At 46.8% G+C, this 20198-nt stretch overlaps 1 protein-coding gene across 1 annotated transcript in view; it reads left to right on the top strand.

Moving 5' to 3' along the window:
* The window catches only part of LOC135369726 (uncharacterized), a 42481-nt gene extending 28704 nt beyond the window's left edge, over positions 1-13777 (top strand). Inside the window, exons 23-35 of the mRNA XM_064603243.1 lie at positions 267-363; positions 430-482; positions 1824-1920; positions 2040-2159; positions 3984-4072; positions 6648-6793; positions 6854-6978; positions 10070-10157; positions 10226-10386; positions 10468-10556; positions 11999-12136; positions 13335-13497; positions 13688-13777. Coding sequence (XP_064459313.1) covers positions 267-363; positions 430-482; positions 1824-1920; positions 2040-2159; positions 3984-4072; positions 6648-6793; positions 6854-6978; positions 10070-10157; positions 10226-10386; positions 10468-10556; positions 11999-12136; positions 13335-13497; positions 13688-13777 — 1456 coding nt within the window. The remainder of the gene's footprint in view (positions 1-266; positions 364-429; positions 483-1823; positions 1921-2039; positions 2160-3983; positions 4073-6647; positions 6794-6853; positions 6979-10069; positions 10158-10225; positions 10387-10467; positions 10557-11998; positions 12137-13334; positions 13498-13687) is intronic.
* The last annotated feature ends 6421 nt before the right edge of the window (positions 13778-20198 follow it).

Genomic DNA, 20198 nt, shown 5'->3' with positions numbered 1-20198 from the left:
GCTACGCATTTGTGCTTGGTGTTATTCGAGGAATGCCAGTTGGAATCAACCTTACAAAGCGTTATATAGATAGTAAAGTGTATTTGTGCTCGGGATGATGCATGCGAAATAACGCATATTATTGCAACTAATAGACACTCTGCAATCTCATGGTTTCCCGCTATTTATTTCATTATTAATTTATTTACTATTGTCGTGCCCACCAACAGAAACAGTTACATTATACGTTATATTAAACGACTGTATACTTTATATTCATACCGCAGGTGGTTCTATCGACGTCAGACTTACTGGAAAAATCGAGGTGTCGTTCAAATCCCGTTCTTTGAATGGATAAAGTACACGGCTATGCAGTATTACCTGGTAAGGAAGCTCCACATCCCCCAAAGTAACTCCCAAGAAATGTAGTTACTGTTTCTGTTATTCCAGCCCACGCACGTCGTCTGGGACGAAATCTTCAAGAAATATGGTCCAGTTGTTGGGTAAAGTCATATATCCTTGCTCTGAATAATGCGTAATGAGGATTACCCGAACATTCCCATGATGGGACAATACATCTTTGTACGAATCAGACGACTTCACGCTTTATGATACAATCGGTGTCGGTTTTATGTGGCGAAGACCCAGTGACATGTTACTGTTAAGCCCAACGAGGCTGCTCTCTAAAACCATAGCTTCACCGCATAGCACGTTGTGCGCGAACCATTGCCACGAACGATAGTGTTATCGCTCTTGATTCGAAGAGAGAAAGGGTCCTGCGCCTTTTTGTGGCAATCTGCTTGTATGAGATTGCCACAAAAAGCGTACGCCCCCCTCTGTCTTCCAATCACAAGTGATAACCTTATCATTCGTGGCAATGGTTGGTGCACAGCGTGCTATGCGGTGAAGTTCTGTTTTTAGAGTGTATACGGCAAGCGAGAGTCAAGAGCCAACTGTACATTAATGGTGATCCAAAAAGGCGTACGTCTCAGTCTATAACGGAAATTTCCGCGCGCAGTACACTCTAATAATGGCGCATTATCGTTTGTGATTTGAGGCAAGAGCGGAACGTTCGTCTCTTTGTAGCAACTGAAACATATCCAAATTGCCACAAAAAGGCGTACGCCTGTCCCTTTTCAACAAATAAGGAAAGATAACGATATCACTCTGCACGGCGGCTGGGTCTCAGCCTGTTGTGCGTCGAAGTTCTGTTTCTAATGGCGAACTCGCGTGGTAATTTCCTAGCAGGTTTTATTGCCAGATTCCGAGCAACTGCGTTCGTTTCGTCCAAACTGTGTGTTCTCGTGCAATCTCGTTTGTTCTCGTGGCGCTTTCAGTCCAGCACTTTTTCTGCCCGGGCTCTTTTACTTCCTTCTCTCTCTTTCCTATCATTTATTTTATCCTTCAATGTATAGTTGTTTTTTATTGTAAATAAAAAAATATATATATCCGGTGCCGTCGCATTGCACCGCGAGGGTGGCGAGGACCCTCATTGGCCCGCACGTCCAAGTTCACATGTGGGTTCGCAGACGACGGAACCCGAAGACCAGCGACCACGATGCCCCTAGCGTGATCCAAGCGACTAAAACCGCTAGATTCCTGTCACCCGTGTTCGGGTGGCAACGATCACGTGATCCAGCGCGGGCGCCGACCTAGTAATTGCCGAGCGCTATAGGCCGTGTTGCCATGAAATGGCCACCCGAATTTGCCATGAGAGAGTGTAGTTCGCCTCTTGCGTGTTATGCCGTGAAGTTCTGTCTTTAGGAAGTTCGCGATTACAAAAGTTGGTCCTCGTCCAAGCGTGAGTGGGGATTTTTTCAACTTTTCTTCTTTTTTGCCTGTAGCACCTTCACGGCGGACACTCCAACGCTAATGGTAGCTGAACCTGAAATGCTCAAAGCCATCATGGTCAAAGATTTTGCTTCTTTTCCAAACACACAGGTAAACTTAGGCCGCTGGCACAGTGTCGCCATAAAACACATTGTTCATAGCCGTTTTGCTTAATTGGTTAATTACGCATAATCGTATCTTGATGTGTGTATGTGTGGTTAATTACGCAGTTCATTCAACGCACGGGCGATCCTGTTCTGGACAATACACTGGTGGCCCTTCTCGATGACGACTGGAGAGCAGCGAGGGCGACGGTAGCGCCAACCTTTAGTACAGGAAAGATGAAGCAGGTATCTTTTTATCAGTTTACAGCTACCTGCAATTAGGTGTGCTCTGAATACCTTGACAATATGTGGTTCACTCACTCATGCACGTATTGTAGCACACGCTAAAATATTGACGAAACAATAATTCGGTTATTTTTCTACGTGACGAGATAGAAACGCTTGAGCAAACTTCAGCGTGAAGCTCTGACCATCAGAGCACAGCGAGAGCCTCGTCCATTTCTATTGGTTCTCGTAAGCACGTGACCTCTCCCGCAGCCGTCGCATTGGCGGGGACTCCTGCCGTGTTGTCACGGTCCGATGAGATTCGGCGTTCGCGCTGCCGCCCTTCTATACCTGTTTATTGCCTCCATTGCTGTAAAACTTGGAAAGCAGTGTCGCATCGATGCACATAGGAGACATCTACAGTCATTCAGGATAACTTGGTCGGGCGGGTAGAATTGTTACAACTTCTTTAAAGGGGCACTACAGTTCAAAAATTATCCTCGCGAAATGAAAGGTGCCGTTACCTTGACACCACCACCACAAAAGGAACGGGATGCATCCGTCGCGTCGATCGTGATTTATGGGCTGGAAACTTTAGCAAACTTTAGCAAACTTTAAACACAGACAAAGTGACCACTTTAATATCTAGTATATCAATCTGTCCTTAATATAATGCTCAAATGTGATGAAATATGATGATGATGATAGCAGTAGAAAACCCGAAGATGTACACTCGTGTTCAACTTAAGAAGGAAAGGAAATCTAGCCCGTCAGCGACATACGCCGTTGGGGGTAAGGAGACACAATAGCGCGCCAGGAGAACTACTGCAGCGCCACCATGTGCCACCACCAGTAGGGGAGTATAGCAGGGAGGTGCGTGGTGAGGCGTGGAGGAGGCGTGGTGTCACGCAGCCAGTCGAAGCAGCCAATACGGAAGCAGAGTGAGTATGATGGACTACATTATCTGACGGAGGAGCGACCGTGACCTCTCTGTGTCCAGCCATCCTATCTGCAGCGCAGTAATGTTTTGAGAGCTGACGGACTAGATTTCTTTTCCTTCTAAAGTTGATCGCGACCATTGGTCTACTCAGCGTGAGGTAGGCTACTCTCGAGCCATAGTAAAATCCTAAAGTGATGTCTCCCCCTATAGGGTGTAAGGTACTGAAAGAAGGAAAACCTATGCACCTTCTCTATGCCCTTGAGGGCAGTAGAGGAACGATCGTAGAGACGGCTAATTGGTTACCTTGCAAGGAAGCAGTACGCGCGCGCGCCAGTATTGTGCCTAATAGGCTAATACAATAGACCTCTCCCTGTTTGTAAACTAAATGACGTCATAGTGTTCGACAGCGCCACCAATTTGGTAGAGTTGAACTACGCACGAAAGCCACGGTCTTGAAGGTATTACGATGGTCTCTGAAAGGGACGCGACCTTCGGTCCATTTTTTTTGTTTTTGTTTTTAATAGGAGGCAGCGAACAAGTGCCCATTCGTGGATCCGATTTGTTTCGGTTTCAGTCTGTCTATCAACGTCATGATGGCGTTTCCCCTGTAGAGTTCTATTCGTTCACAAGATGGCGCCCAACGACTTTGTTGGCTTTCAAAAATCGTGCGCATAGTTCACACTGTAGAAGCAGAAAATCATAGTGGCGCATAGGGCAATCTAGGCCACCTGTCTTCCAACGAGGTGAAGAAAATAGAAGACTTCAATTATAGTACATTATATAATTATATTATGTTGATGCGTGGTAGAGTTTATTTATTTATTTATTTTTACGGCCTGAACGAGACAAAAATACATAGTGTACTTGTGGCACACAGCGTTACTTTGCTTTGTCTGTTGCTGCAGATGATACCTGTTATCAGTGAGTGCACGGCCAAGACAGTGGACCACCTTCTCAGTGCCGCAAGAACGGGGAAGCCGTACGATATAAAACAGTAGGTTACCGAGTTACATGAGGCAAATGTGTCCAACTGGTACAGGCTCTCTAGGCCAATGATTACACTTGATAGCTTCAGATACCACATTACTGACAAATCAGCCACGAAGCACCAATGAGTTCTTTTCTCTACCTTTCTTTATCCTTTTCTCTGTCTCCTTTTGTTTTCCTTCTTATTTTTCTTTTCCTTTTTTTTCAATGTAATAGCAAGTGGACTTTGTGTTTGTCTAACTTTTCCTGTAACACATATTCCCTCCCCTCGTAAGGCGACCTCACAACTACGTAACTGGACTTTGCAACTTAACCTGATTGCTTTGAGTGAGACACAAGACTCACGCGCGCGTCGTTAGAATTGTACCGAATATATATACAGGGTGTTGCACGAGAGAGTGACCCCTCATTATGAAAAAAATTAAAAAAATACAAAAAATCTGCGTGAGATGAAGACTGGAAACCTTCTGCCTGACACTTGTAAAGGATTTTGCTACCCAGACAGGTGTTTTCTATGAGAGTACCTCATTAATTAGTCTAATTAGCTTAATGAACCCAAAAATTTGCCAAGGAAAGGTAACGATTTTTTGCTTTAATTAGAAAGCCCATGGCCACAACACACCATTTCAGTCACAAATGCAGGAACTTTCACAACGTCTCCACAAAACTTTTACACCCGAAAGAAAACACGTAACAACCGCCAGAAAAACCGTCGCTCATCAGGGCGCACGCTCGGCCAAGTTGCCCCGCCTAAAGTATGGGGAGGAGGAAACTACAACACAGAAAACAGCAAGAGGTCATGTCGATCCCTTTTTTGCTGCCTCCTTTTTTGTTTGGGATCCTTCTATCTATTGAGATGAACTCGGTTTATCGGTTTCTCAGATTGCCGCCCGGTCCCCGCCCTTCCTTTTTTTTCTTTTTCTTTTCTGTTTTTCTCATGCTGTTCTCATGCGCAGTGGGAGTGTCTTCGGGCCGTGCCGATAGTCCCGGCACACTCTAAAAACTGAACTTCACCACATAGCATGCTCTGCGCCAACCATTGCCACGAATGATAGGGTTATCGCTTCTTATTCGAGGATTGAGGGAGGCGTACGCTTTTTTGTGTCAATTATCATATATCCAAATTGACACAAAAAGGCGTACGGCTCACTCTCTCCTCCAACGAGAAGCGATAATCGTATCATTCCTGGCAATCGTTGGCGCAGAGCGTGCTATGGGGTGAAGTGCAGTTTTTAGAGTGCGCTGCACTCTTTAAAATGAACTTCACCGCATAGCACGCTCCTAGCCAACCATCATCTCGAATGATATCGTTGTTTGCCCTGATTTGTTGAAAACGGGAGGCGTACGCCTTTTTTGTGACACTTATGCTGTTCATAATTGTCACAGAAAAGGCGTACGACTCCCATTTTCAACAAATCAGGGCAGATAACGATATCATTCGCGATGATGGTTGGCTAGGAGCTTGCTATGCGGTGAAGTTCTCTTCCTGCTGAAGACAGGCCTTGCTGATCGACCCATCTAATACTGTACTCTCCCCGATGAACTCGTGCACCTCACCGCATCCCCATCCTTCAACCTCCTCTATCCTCCATCCGTCCGTCCTTCCTTTGTGTTTTGTTTTGCTATGCGTTTTCCTTTTCTTTTTTTGCCTATAGTCGTGATGACGCCCACTTCTGTGTGGCCAACAACGGCGAGCCTATCCTGCCATCACCCCCCCCCCCTCATTTTTAAGAGTGTGCGAAATCCGAAAGCGCGCTAGGAGAGATGGCAAGTGTTTGGGTGTCACATAATTGGGGAATCGTTGAATAAACTTTAAATCATGATTAGAATAGGACTTTCTAATTAACGAAAAAAAAAACACGTTACCTTTCCGTAGCAATATTTTTCGTTCAATTAAGGTAATTAGCGTAATTATTGAGGTACACGCATACCACTCTAATAAACAGAGCTTCACAGCATAGCACGCTGTGCGCCAACCATTGCCACGAACGATAGGGTCATCGCTTCCGATTCGAGGAGAGAAGGGGGCGTGCGCCTTTTTATGGCAATTTGGGTATATGGTAATTGCCACAACAAGGCGTACGACTCCTTCTCTCCTCGAATCAAAAGCGATAACCGTATCCGTTCCCGGCAGTGATTTGCGCACTACGTGCTATGCGGTGAAGTTCTGTTTTTAGAGTGCACCTGTCTGGGTGGTAAAAACCTTCGAAACTGTCATGGAGAAGGTTTCCAATTTTTATTTCACGTAGATTTTTATTAATAATTAGGAGTCAGTCTCTCGTGATACACCCTGCATATATCGCTATAGCGAACACCTACTCGCCAGCAAACCAACGGCAAGCATGTGACCTGAACGGTTTCGATTATCTTGGAAATCTTTCGTACTCACTTTGCAAACGAAACTAGATGGCGAGATCGCTATATCCAACAATTCACTATATTCGTGTTCGAACTAACGTGGCTGTATAGTATATCGAACCAGAGTTGAGTACCATTGGACACACTTTGATATGTACTCGACGCGGACGATTTACGCTGGGTTTCATCTCTTTGTTTACGTTCGATACCTGTTTTTTCGGCAGGATATTTTCTGCCTTCACTCTGGACGTGATCGCTCGGACGAACTACCGTGTCAAGGTGGACTCGTACGATGACGTCAACGACCCCTTTGTGCGTCACGCAAGCTGCTTCTTCGGCAAGCAGTTTAAGTGGAGAGCTTTCTTATGCTGTGAGTACCTCCTCGGTCAAAAGCGAGTTTACTCGCGCGTAAGACTTTGATCTGTTTCAGTCCAGTTCCCACGACTGAGCCGGCTACTTGGACTTCGCGTTTTCACCCCCAAGGCAATCGCTTTCTTCTATGATCTCATGTTGAACGTCCTCCAGCGCCGAACCAGCATTCCGGGAAAAGAAACGGTGAGGTTTGGTAAAAGATTAGCAATTATCTGTGCTGTGGGAAATTTCCTACGGCGTGGTCCCGAACTATTTGCCAAAGGGCCACGCGAAGGAGGGTCCGCTGTGTTATACCCTACACTCTTAGAAATGAACTTCACCGCATAGCACGCTCCTAGCCAACCACCATCCCGAATGACAACGTTCTCGCCCCTGATTTGTTGAAAACGGGAGGAGGAGCCTATTTTGTGCCGTGCATAATGGCCACAAAATAGGCTCCTCCTCCCGTTTTCAACAAATCTAGGGCAAGAACGTTGTCATTCGGGGTGATGGTTGGCTAGCAGCGTGCTATGTGGTGAAGTCCATTTTTAAGAGTGTAGTCAGACGGCAAACCTAAGGCCGTTAGCGTAACGGCCGTTACCTCACCTGTAGTCCAACCGTCATTTCGAATGACATCGTCCTCTACACTGATTTGTTGAAAACAGGAGGGGTGCGCCTCTTTTGTGGCAATTATGAACTGCATAATTGTCACAAAAAAGGTGTAGGCCTCCCGTTTTCAACAAATCAGGGCAGAGGACGATGTCATTCGAAATGATGGTGAAGTAACGGCCGTTCCCGCTAACGGCCTTAAGTTTGCCGTCGGACTAGGGTATTATTCTGGCGACTTATCTGTAGCACGACAACAAGCTAGGACCGGCAGCTTCACCGCATAACGCGCTCAAACCAACAGCGATACGATGCAATAGCGTTCTTTCTTCTGATTTGTTGAAAACTCGAGGCGAACCCTCTTGGCGTGACTTCTGCTTTTAGAGTGTACGAACCATCCTAAACACACATTTCCAAAGCAACAGTTGTTCGCGAGTATAGGTTTTCTAATGTGTGTCCGTGTTCAATTTCCGTCAAAGATGCACTGTTTCTTTCAATTTCCAACCACGCATATCACAGCGTGGGTTGAAAACCAATTCCGTGGCATTATAATGCAGCGAAGCTAGTTTCGTATTCTGCGTGACAACACATCTACTGTGGTGAACTTCACCACCACCTTCACCACCTTCTAGTTCATTATACATCTACAGTTCGCGCGCGCGACATCCACGTTCCCAAGTGGACGTAACCGGAGACTCGGCGTCGTTGCCATGCCAACCTTATAGGCTAGCGAAGTTCCGGTCCTCGTAAATTCTCGCGGTTCATACGAGAGCGCGCCTGCAGCATTAAAGGAATTCAGCTGCTCCTTTCTGTAAACTCCGAACCTGGATACTCATCAGAGCTTCTTTCAGCAAGTGGCCGTGTATCCCGCTTAAAGGTGGCAACCATGGGGGGGTGGCTGTAAACGGGTCATGTAGAAAGTATGGTCGCAGAAAAATTAGCCGCCAGAAAAGGCATTCCCGAATACATTTGCTTCTTGCGAGATGTCTCAATAATGTGCAATTTCCATTAGTGTTTATTAGGCAACGGCTATTATATGAAAGGAATAATCTTCAGCAGAGACATCTCATTTAAAGCGAACGTCTCTCATTATGTAAAAGTCTTTCTTTAATTCCCACTAAAACATTATTTGTATTACCTTTGTATTGTATTTGTATTACCTTCTATTTAAAGGGGCACTAAAATGCAAAAACAATTTCACTTCAAATTACGTTACACGCTATGTCAATTTCGTACTTGTTATCATAATTCAAAACTTTAATTCCGTTACGAAGCTACAATCAAAATTATACCGGACTCATTCTTGCTTCGGCGCTAAGCAGTGAAAGACGCTTCAGCTCGTGCATCGATGTTTTTAATTGATCCTGCACGTGCACGCGCGTGACACGCCATGATGGAGACATGATGGAGCAGTCCCGGTGAAAAACATAGTGCGCGTTGCGAAGCGGACTGGCGTCGTTATCTGAAGGACACGAAGTAAATGTTGTCAGTGGAGCATTCGCGAGAACTGCTGTGGGCTACAATCCAGTGAATCGGCATTGAAAAATACAGCAGTGCGCATCATGCCGCGCATGTATACGGAACACTATGGTCGGACCCGTTCCAAATCCATACGCGCAGGATAAGTATGCGTGCGCTTCTCCTGCTGTCTCATTGGATGCTGCCAATCTTTGCCTCCTGGGGATCCCATTCGTTGCCGTTTTTCATTGCGTTTTTCTTCTAAACTGTAGCGTTGTGTCAACTAATTTTGTTTGAATTGAACTAATTGAAACACGGACTTTCATTTGAGAGCAAGTTGTTTTTGCATTTTAGTGCCCCTTTAATGCAGTATGCAATTTATCAGGGGTGTGGTCACGGCGTCGTGGGTCGCTCTCGTGGCAGGTAGTAGAAATAAGCCCCCACTGTAGCCACTGTAGGGCGTCCGCTATGGACCTGCAGAACAGACCACTCTTCGGCCGCTTCGAGTGAGCCCGACGAGACACGGGGGTGGCCAGTTTACCCATCGGGTGTCGGCCAATGTGCCACCACTACCACCACCACCACTTCCAATGTGGTCATACAAGCGCGACCGACCATCAACGGCAAGTCGGTCTCCGCCGCCACCACCCACCATCATTGCGTGACGTCATCCTCACTCATTCTTTTACGGGCTCCCTAAAGGAGTTGAGGGGTTAACAGAGGGCGTCCAGACTATAGAGTCACTAAATAGGGGTACAGAGTATCGCATTCCTTTCCCGCGCCGGAGCCGGCGTTCGGTGTCCGCGATTGGGTCGATGTGTCACGTGGTTTCCCCTTAGCGGTTGCGAGCCGACTCGACTGCGCGCTGTTCTCCAGGGGAGAACAGAGCTCTGGGGAAGAAAGGGGGAGGGTGGTGTCCCGTTGCTAGGTGACGTAACCGCGGCGGAATCAAGATGGCGAGTGCGTTCGCCCGCCTGGCTCACTGTCGCTTCTCTGCTCCCTATTCAGTGACTCTGGTGCAGACCAAAGACCTCTCACGCCCGCCACGGGTCAGCTATATTAGATCGTTCTCCTTGCGACGCAGCGCGTCATATTTGTCGTACAACCCTCCGCGCCGAAAGCGAAAACAAAATAAAATAATAGTAATAAGAATGCAAGGGGAGTTTTCGCTGCTTCTTTAAACTGCGACAGCTGCGAAGATTAAACAAAATAACACGTTCACACTTTCCAGGAGAGGCCAGATTTCATCACTCTCCTCATGAATGCTCAGACAGCGGAGAACGAGAGTTCATCCAACGCCGTCGGACAAAGGAAAAAATGTAAGTATAAACGACGCGTGTATAGGTGGTACAACATTGCCGTCTTTATGTATATGCCTCTTATTCAGCCCTGTCGAAAGAGAAGATTCTCGCGCAAGCCGTGCTCTTCTTTGTCGCCGGCTTCGACACTAGTTCCAACGCCCTTGCCATGACACTTTACTACCTAGCTCATAACCAGGACATCCAGAAGCGCCTTGCGGACGAAGTTTTGAATACGCTTCGCCAATACGTAAATTTCAGCTTCTCGCTTCTAGGAAGTATGATTGATCGTTTACTGAAATGCCGTTATCATTTTTCTTCCCGCTTTTAGAAGGAGGTTCCGTATGAGGTACTCATGAACCTGAAGTACCTCGACGCAGTTGTGCAAGAAACGCTTCGTATCAATGCTCCCATTGTGCTGTGAGTATGACTTTAACGGGATCCACTAACATGTGCACAAATCAACGACAGTAAATTTACTTGAATGATGATAATCAGAACTTTACCACATAACACGCTCCAAGCCCCACCACAGCACAGAATGGTTGCGTTAAGTAGGCGCCCCTCTTTTGGCGCACTCAAATCGGGAAGATGAGACAACCGGAGCGGCGTACTTTCAGAGTTACGCGTATGTATTTTGTCGTTATCCGTGTGAGAGTTCTCGTCGACGGGGAGGAGCAACCAGGAGAATCTCGGTTTCGTTTCTTCAGGATGGTCACCTACTCCTGACGTATTATCCGCAATGGCGCGCGAAGCAAATCATTCGGAGAGTTGATGTCGCGTGACACTACCGCCTATAGATAACGCCCTCGCGTCGCCACGATGTCGTCACGCTATGACGTTGTGGCGGCATTGCCAGCGCCATCACATCAAGGCGCGAATAATAAATAGCCTTGCCTCGCTCAGCCCGAGCTCTCGCTCTGACCTGGCAATTCCACCGCCATGTTGTGCGCCCTCACCTCGTGCTGCGCCGTTCACCCAACTTTTACACCATTCAGCTGAACGGCCGCGAGGACACTGTTGCCTTAGAACGGCTTAAGCCGGCATACGTCGACGCTGTACCACCGTTGCCGCCCTCCTTCTCCGTGGAGCTACTCTACGACTCACCCTCCACGGCAAGCTGTCCGCTCACTACTCCAACTACTCTTCCCCCACCGTCGCCTCCTCGGCTGTCTACCCGACTCAGACCGCCCCGACAAGTCACTTGGGCTCCCAAGCTCGTTTCTGTTCGCCAGCTTCCAGCGCTTGGCTAGGGGGGAGGCCCTGTGGCGGCATTGCCAGCGCCATCACATCAAGGCGCGAATAATAAATAGCCTTGCCTCGCTCAGCCCGAGCTCTCGCTCTGACCTGGCAATTCCACCGCCATGTTGTTGTCTGGTCTCGTTAGTCTTCAGTAGCACTACAACGTCACGAATACGTCAGTCTGCGCGGGAATTTCCAAGAGTGGGTATTTCAGTGATTTAGAATACTGATAATAAATTGTACCGCATAAGTCAGACGGCGAAAACTAAAGCAGAAACTTATACCCCTGTCACACGGGCAGTCTTCAATGATCATCGAAACCAACGGCCACTGAAAATGCGCGTAGCGTCATCTAGAGTGTAATGCGTCAACCTGTCAGAGAGCATTGAATCCAACGCTGTTTGAGAAGTCGACACGTTACACGCTAGGTGGCGCTACGCGCATGTTCAGTGGCCGTTGGTTTCGATGATCATTGGAAGCTGCCCGTGTGACCCGGGTATTAATAATCCAGGCGTGTAGCGTCAAAGCTCCTACAGTTTTCGGTTTCTGTCTCACGTTAGTTATTGAGCCATCTGGATCCCGAATGCATGATGCGCAGTATCTCTCCTTTCCTCCACCAGGACCTATCGAACGTGTGCCAGGACGACCACAGTGTGTGGGATACCGGTTGAAAAAGGATCCTTTATCAGGATCCCGATCTACTCGTTGCACCGCGACGAGCGGTACTTTCCCGATCCGGAGGTATTCAACCCTGAAAGGTAACGTCTTGCAAAGAACTAATTGCAATGAATGTGGTGTGGCAGCGGTCCTCATAACTACGACAAGCCTCTCCGCATACTTTAACTTTACATACACCCCCCTCCCCCAATAGACGACTTCAGAAAATCCCAGAGGGCTTAGCGTCGCTTTGAACTCTGGGAACTTGCTGGTAACACAGGAGAAGAAGGTCTCCAAACTGTTTCGGTTCCTCCTCTCTCGGCCGATTGTCCACGAGGAGTCAAGGTCAGCGAAAACGAAACGTGAAGGACAGTTCATTCCAGTAACCTCCCAGGATGCAACGCGTACGCGAGGAGCACTGGGATTTTCTGAAATCGTCTATTGCAAAAGTCTCATGACGGGATTTCGTCTTGAGGAGGTAACGTAGATTTGATCGCCTGTAGTGTGGAAGAGGTGAGCAGGATAATGAAGACGAAGGAACCTGTTCGAAAGCCGCAGCTACCTTCGTAACGCTCTCCTGTGAGTGGCGGCGACTGCTCACCATAGATTGACAAGTTACCCGTCAAAAAGAACTCGTTACCAGTCAAGATACTCTGTGAAAAATGTAACTAAGTTAATAACGAAGTTCTTCGGCCTGAAATGTAACTCGCAGACAGTTATTTAAAAAAAGAACGAGTTACTTCCAAGTTAACTTCGTACACAAAATAGCATTACGCTGGTGCAACGCGCGTGAGCAGTTGAGTTAGACCTTGAGTTACCTGCGGAGGACTGCAACACGCTTAGATCCTCTTCGTTTATATCCAACTATAGACATCTCCCTGTTTGTAAACAAATGACGTCATAGTGCTCGACAGCGCCACAAATTTGGTAGAGGTGAACTACACTCGAAGCTAGAGATGAACAAGGTCGCGCCCGAAAGCCACGGTCTTGATGGGATTACGATGGGCCCTGAAAGGGACGCTACCTTCGGTCCTACTTTTCTTTCAATAAGAGGCAGCGAACAAGTGCCCGTCCGTGGAACCCAGCCCTCCCCTTCCGATTTGTTTCGGTTTCAGTCTGTCTACCAACGTCATGATGATATTTCTCGGACAGAGGTCTATTAGTAAGCCTTTTGCTGATTCAAAGTCGTTGATCCTCTTTAGCCTCCTCAAACTATCCCGTTCTCGGACTTTAAATCCAGTGTTTCCGTCTGGGTTCCTGCGCTTCATACACCTCACTTGTGACCTGAACCATTTCCAGGTTCTTGGGAGAAAATCGCCAACACATTGTACCTTTTAGTTTCATTCCCTTCGGCGAAGGACCGCGCCAGTGCATAGGCATGAAGTTCGCCTGGCTCGAGTACAAAATGTGCCTCTTCGACGTCATCGCTCGTGTGGCTGTCGATGTCTGCCCGGAGACGAAGGTAAGCCGAATGGCACGTACTACACGTTACCTTGAAAGCAATACAAAAGGAACCGGTTTGATCCGATGTGTAAGTCGTGATATATGCCAGAAGGACGCAGCTGTTTACGTTTTCGCTCTTGCCATCTTTTCAAGAGACCATATTTAGAGCACTTTTCGCGCACTTATAAAAATCTTGTACCGTCCTTTAGGTTCCTCCGACGTGCCACGCCAGCATCCTAGTCATGGTTCCAGACAACATGGTGTTGAAAGTAACTGCGAGAGAAGCTCTGCAGGGATGAGGATCCTTCGAGTACCCTACGATGTCGTCGCAATACTAGAAGTGGTCGTTGGAGCTAAATACGTGTTAGAGAGATTTACAATAGCGGCCTGGGGCCCACAAAGAAATTAATCACAGCGCAGGCCCACACTCTTAGAAATGAACATCACCACATAGCACGTTCCTAGCAAACATCATCTCGAATTGGGATATATATATATATATAATGTAGGAAAAAAAAAACAGATGACGCTAGACGTGTTTGAAATTCAAAATTACATATTAAGATAGCTTCTATGGCTGCGCGCAGAGAAACAGACACTCATGGAACGATGCGACAGCACCAGAGGACACGTGTTTCGCCGTGTTTGCGGCTCGTCAGCTCTGGGTAGCTGCGCATCGTTCGGAATTGGCAAACCAGGGGTCACTCAGCGAGCGATCTACACCTGAGAGGGTGACTGAGCTCTCCTCAATGCCACAGCGCAAGCCAGTGAATTATAATGTGGAGTTGCATTGAGGAGTGCTCAGTCACCCTCCCAGGTATAGATCTCTTGCTGGGCGACCCCTGGTTTGCCAATTCCGAACGATGCGCAGCTACCCAGAGCTGACGAGCCGCAAACACGGCGAAACACGTGTCCTCTGGTGCTGTCGCATCGTTCCATGAGTATCTATATATATATATATATATATATATATATATTTTACATCGAATGATATCGTTATCTACCCCGATTTGTTGAAAACGGGAGGCGTACGCCTTTTTTGTGAGAATTATGAACAGCATAAGTGTCATAAAAAAGGCATACGCCTCCCGTTTTCAACAAGTCAGGGCAGATAACGATATCATCTTTCATCATCTTCTTTTTCTATCCGTCTCAATATATGGCTCGCTAGTCGTGTGAAAATAATAAGTACGTCACTGTAAGGATAATCGTCGAGCAATACGCAAAAAATTGTAGATTATTTTCCTGCCCTGACGATGGTGTCGGGTGAGAATGGTCTTAAGTATGACACGAGAAGTAGTGTGTGCTGAGCTCTAGGGCACATGGGAGTCCGAGGCCTGAAGAGGAAGACGTAGTAGCATCAGAAGTATCAAGAGAAGAAAGAGGAGGAGGCTGCTCTTTCTCCCGAACGTATACACTTATTTGATTACCTTTATGTAAATTTTTCCTTCATGCATGGAAGTACAACGCGCAGCCTTACTGTCAGGCTTCATAAACAGTAGACTTAAAATAAATTCGCAGTGCAATAAAACGTTTTTCTAGTGAGCTTCAACAGAACGTTAGTGAACTGTTTTAATTCCGTGTTAGCACCGCGAAGCAAGAGAACGTTATGGAACTATTCGAGACAATCTACCTCAGGAAATGTACAGAATGCTTTGCTCTTCACATTCATTACAACATCAACGCTGCTATGTACTATTAAACAACGCAATGTACTAACAACAACGCAATGTACTATTAAAGAGAAGAATTCGAAAACTACCATAGGCATCCATTAGGCCTTTCTTGGAGGCTGTCTCGAAAGGAGGAGTCAGCTCTGCATCGTCTTCGCCTGAATGTCGCCCGTACTCCATCGTTCCTGTTCAAGATCAAGCAGCGTCCCTCTTCGGCGTGCCCCTCCTGCTCCACCGGGACGCCGACACCCATCATTTGCTCATGACCTGCCCAAGATATGCCGCTCCTCGGACCGCACTCACGCACCGCCCATCTGCCCTGGGGCACAGAGACCTGTCTTTGGCCACCCTACTGGGCCCCCGTAGGGCAGAAGCAATGGGCTGTTACCAGAGCGCTCATATGCTTCCTGGGTGACACTGGGCTCCTGGACTGCCTCTGAGCGGTCGTGTATAGTCATGCCCCCTTACTGCCCATGTGCCGCTTGCGTCTTTCTCCCTTTCTGTTTCTGTTATTTTTTCCTTTTCTTTCTTTTCTTTTTACAAGGAATAGCAAGTCGGCTTCTGCCTGGCTGACCATTCCTTTTTACCTGCCTCTTTTTTTTTTCGCAATAAACATATTCCCCCCCCCCCTTTGTTGTTCATCACAACACCTGTAGCTATCAAGACGGCGTGAAGTATACGGCCGCAAGTCCTCACAAACGGTGCGGACAGCGTTTCTTGGCGGACGGAACAACTTCACAAAATCTGTCTCGTCCAGTTGAATGGCATCCTGACGCCATCACGTCTATAGGGCACAGTTAGCCGCTTGTGTGATCGCAAACGCGAAGAATCCTTCCGCCATCTTTCTTTGGGAGCTTCAACGTCAGCGAATCGTTAGGAATAACGAAACGAAGAACCTTATCGACGCTCTGCTGCGGCACAATCTCTGCTCATCGTTTAGCTTCTTCGTTGAGGCTATATCGTGCTCGTTACGAGCCCTAACGTGTTGTGATGTCACCGCCCCGAAAGAACTACGGCTGCCAACGAGGCTGCAATCTTTTCGACCAATGGGATTGTTTAATTTTGTTTGGATAACGACGTGTTGAAAATCGGGGGCTTTATGCACTCTAAGAACAGAACTTCACCGCATAGCACACTGTGCGCCAACCATTGCCACGAATGATTGGGTGATCGCTTCTGATTCGGAGATAGAGGGGGGCGTACGCCTTTTTGTGGCAATTTGGATATATGAAAATTGACAGAAAAGGGCGTACGCCCCCCTCTGTCTTCCAATCACCAGCGATAACACTATCATTCGTGACAATGGTTGGCGCGCAGCGTGCTATGCGGTAAAGTTCTGTTTTTAGAGTGTCGTGGTAGCTACACTTTGAGTACCGATAGCGCAAGCACCACACATTGTCTGCAACAGAAATTAAGGAACCTTTGTGCTCAGTCTCATTAGGAGGCGAAACAAAGAGTTCGAAACCAACCCCACTGAATTTAAGTTGATTTTTCGGCCGTTTTTTTTTAATTCTTATACAGAACGGAAACTTCGAAGTGATTATGAGCAGTATCGCGGTGTAGCAAAATCAAGAAGACAGTTGGAAACGCGTTCCCCACTTTAGAACGATCATCATTATAGACTCGCGATGCGCCCTCCGAAAGAAACCTGTTGCACGCTGATTGGTTTCGTTTAGCCGGGACCCCGTTTCCCGAACCTCCTTTCTTCCTCCTGCGTGTCCTTGGCTCCTTCTGCGATACGATGGAATGCTGTTTCTGGGACACCGCTAGATGGAAATGTAACGTCGTACTGTGACGCACATGTGTAGCTACACAAATAATGAAGGTAACGTTGAGAAAGTAGATAATCGATAAGAAGATAGTAATGCTGATAAATGAAAAAAAAAAGTGTAAATGATAAAAGGGCGATACTAATGCCGATAAAAATGGTGGAAACGGTAAAAGTGTATGTGGATAGTAATGTTTACTCTAAAAACGGACCTCCACCGCGTACTCACGCTCCTAGCCAACCTCATCCCCAATGACAACGTTCTCTCCCTTGATTTGATGAAAACGGGGGGCGTACGCCATTTTGTGGCAATTTTGAACTGCATAAGGCAACAAAAATGGCGTACGCCCCCTATTTTAATCACAGGTGAAAGAACAATGTCACTCAGGATGATGGTTGGATAGGAGCGTGCTATGCGGTGAAATTCATTCTTAAGAGTGTAATAACACAGTACACTCTTAAAAATGAACTTCACCGCACAGCACGCTCCAAGCCAACCATCATCTCGAATGATATCGTTATCTGCCCTGATTTGTTGAAAACGGGAGGTGTAACGGGAGGCGAACAATTATGAACAGCATAAGTGTAACAAAAAAGGCGTACGCCTCCCGTTTTCAACAAATCAGGGCAGATAACGATATCACTCGAGATGATGGCTGGCTAGGAGCGTGCTATGCGGTGAAGTTCATTTCTAAGAGCGTAGAGCCACCTACGCTAAAAAAACAGAGCTTCACCACATAGCAGGCTCTGCGCCACTCATTGCCGCGAATGATAGAGTTGTCCCTTCTGATTAGAGGACAGAGGGGGTAGCGTATATGATAATTGACACAAAAAGGCGTATGCCCTCCTCTCTCTTCGAATCAAAAGCAATAACCCTATCATTCGCGGCAGTCGTTGGCGCACAGCGTGCTATGCGGTGAAGTTCTGTTTTAGAGTGTATCTGACCTCAACAGTCTATACATCGACAGAGAGATAGAAGTTGCATCGGTTCTGTAGTGACCCCCTTTTTTTTTTCGGACTTATTTCTTGGGATGTGCGATCGTGCCATTCAACAATCATTCGGTGATAAGTGCATTGATAATAAGTGCATTAGTGCATTCGGTGATAAATGCATAAATGCATTTATAGGTTTGTTGATGATTACACCAGCTCCAGTTTTCTCTTTAGACGTATTGTAATGGCCCACGGCGTTGCAACCGTGTGACATACCTGTACTTGTGTGTACTTGTTAGTACTTGTGTGTTTTGCCAATAAAAGGTGGAAGAGAAAAAGAAAAGCTCCCGTGGCTCAGTGGTTAGCGCGCTCGTCATGTCACGTCGAGACTGGGAGATCCCCGGGTTGGAATCCCGGTGTCGGCTGTGCTGTCTGGGTTTTTTCCTGGGTTTTCCCCACCTCTGTGAAGCCCTTTCAGCACCCACCACCACCGTTGATGATTACCTTATCTTCTTCACTCCGGTCAACCAATTCAGGACGGCATTGGTCGGATGTGTTCAAAAAGTGCTCTTTTGGTTTAGTACATGCACACGAACTCCCTGTAGAAGGCAGGTTCCAATTCCTAGACATTCAAATTGTCTGAAAATCGTTTGTGCAGGGAATTTAGTTCGAGGTCGGAGGAAGGTGTGCTGTTGTATAAATCTGACCACTCCAAGACTGTAAAATACGCATTTACTAAGACTTTCCTCAAGATTGCATTGAAGAAATCGTGTGAGCATAAGTGTCACTCACTGTCACCCACAGCTTAATAGGCTGAAGGTGGCTGGTTATCCAGAGGACATTTTGATTGCAGTAAGTGAGTGCTTGTTATATGAGGTTAGAGAAGTGGTGCATGACAAAAGGAAAGTAGTTGTGACAACTTACTCACAATATAAAGAAGGTTAGCAAGAAGTACAACACGCACGCGGTCGTCTCGGTCCCCATAAAAGTTTCTTCCCTATGCCCTATAGAACTAGCAAGAAAAAGGAGTCAGCTGGACGCTGCACTTCCCCTGCAACAAAGTTTGTTGATTGTCAGCATATGGTTGTTTATATGATCCCGTTCAGTTATGGCAAAGTTTACATAGGGGCAAACGGAAAAATTTGTCAGTCACGACCTACGATATTATAACGACCATGTCATAATCGCCAACGCCTATGAGGAGCCCGTCCGCACGATCCGCTAGTGGCGCTACTCATCGGCCCGCGAGATCTACATCGTGATTGGACAATGGAAATTTGAATTTTGAGTGCGCAGAAGCGGACGTCCGACTACCGTAGCAGACGACTGCAACAGCTCCTACTAAAACGAGCAGAATGATGATGATAATCTACTTTTGAATGAAACATCTTCCGTGTGGCATCCACGCCTTGTACAAAAATACTAAGGTAAACCGAAGTACATAGTCTTGTAGAAGTTGAGGAAGCAATAACCGGGCCGATGAGTAGCGCCACCGCTATAGCTTCCAAATGCGGCGCTGGGAAGGGGTGCGTATGATATGGTCGTTATAATCCAGTAGGTCGTGGTGTCAGTACTAGATTCCGAAGGCATGCGGAGTCCCTCACTGGACCTCTTAATGGTCATTTGGATTTTTATGTTACTAGGTGTGGACGCACACCATGGTTCGATAGGACAAGTACCCAAGGACGTTAAAAAGAAAAAGGAATGAAAGGGAAATTTTCGAAGCGTACACATGGTTGTAAAGGAGGACACTGAGAACTGTGTCAGCTCTATACTTCGGTACCTCTCACACGGGAAGAGATTAAATATTTGGACTTGACGATGTCGTAAACTAAGGAGCCATTGGTCTCGTTTGATGATGGTGATTTGGTTTGGTTTTTAAGAAAAAATAAAATGGAGATTTTGGCTTCAATAGTGTGAGGCCCGCAACTCCACATCACTTGCACCAGTTACTTATTTGGTGGAAAACTCCTGGAATGATGATGCCAATCAAGAGGATGATGATGATGATTAGTGGTGGTGGTGATTCCAACAGAAAACAATTGCACACACACTGAGATGTCACAGAACGCGCAAACACGCAAACAGTCGAACAGCAAAACCCACAAAACATTCGTAGGCTAAAAAAAAAATGTTGTCTGAATCAATGTCCCGGAACAAGTTCACTACGGCGGAGAACGCCCGGTATCTGACACTGTGATTCCAGAACCCAAGTACTCGTTTGATGAGCATATCATGTTAACGATAGGGAGCTCGTGTTTGAACATGTTGAGATTGCATGACGGGCAAGGTATTTAAGCAGGCTTGTTTCATGTTATGAAACTGTAGTTGTAATTCAGCGATTGT

Source organism: Ornithodoros turicata, chromosome 10 (genome assembly GCF_037126465.1).
Source record: "Ornithodoros turicata isolate Travis chromosome 10, ASM3712646v1, whole genome shotgun sequence".
NCBI classification, from domain to species: Eukaryota; Metazoa; Arthropoda; class Arachnida; order Ixodida; family Argasidae; genus Ornithodoros; species Ornithodoros turicata.
The sequence above is the reverse complement of the archived record's forward strand: the minus strand, read 5'-3'. Positions and strand labels throughout refer to the sequence as shown.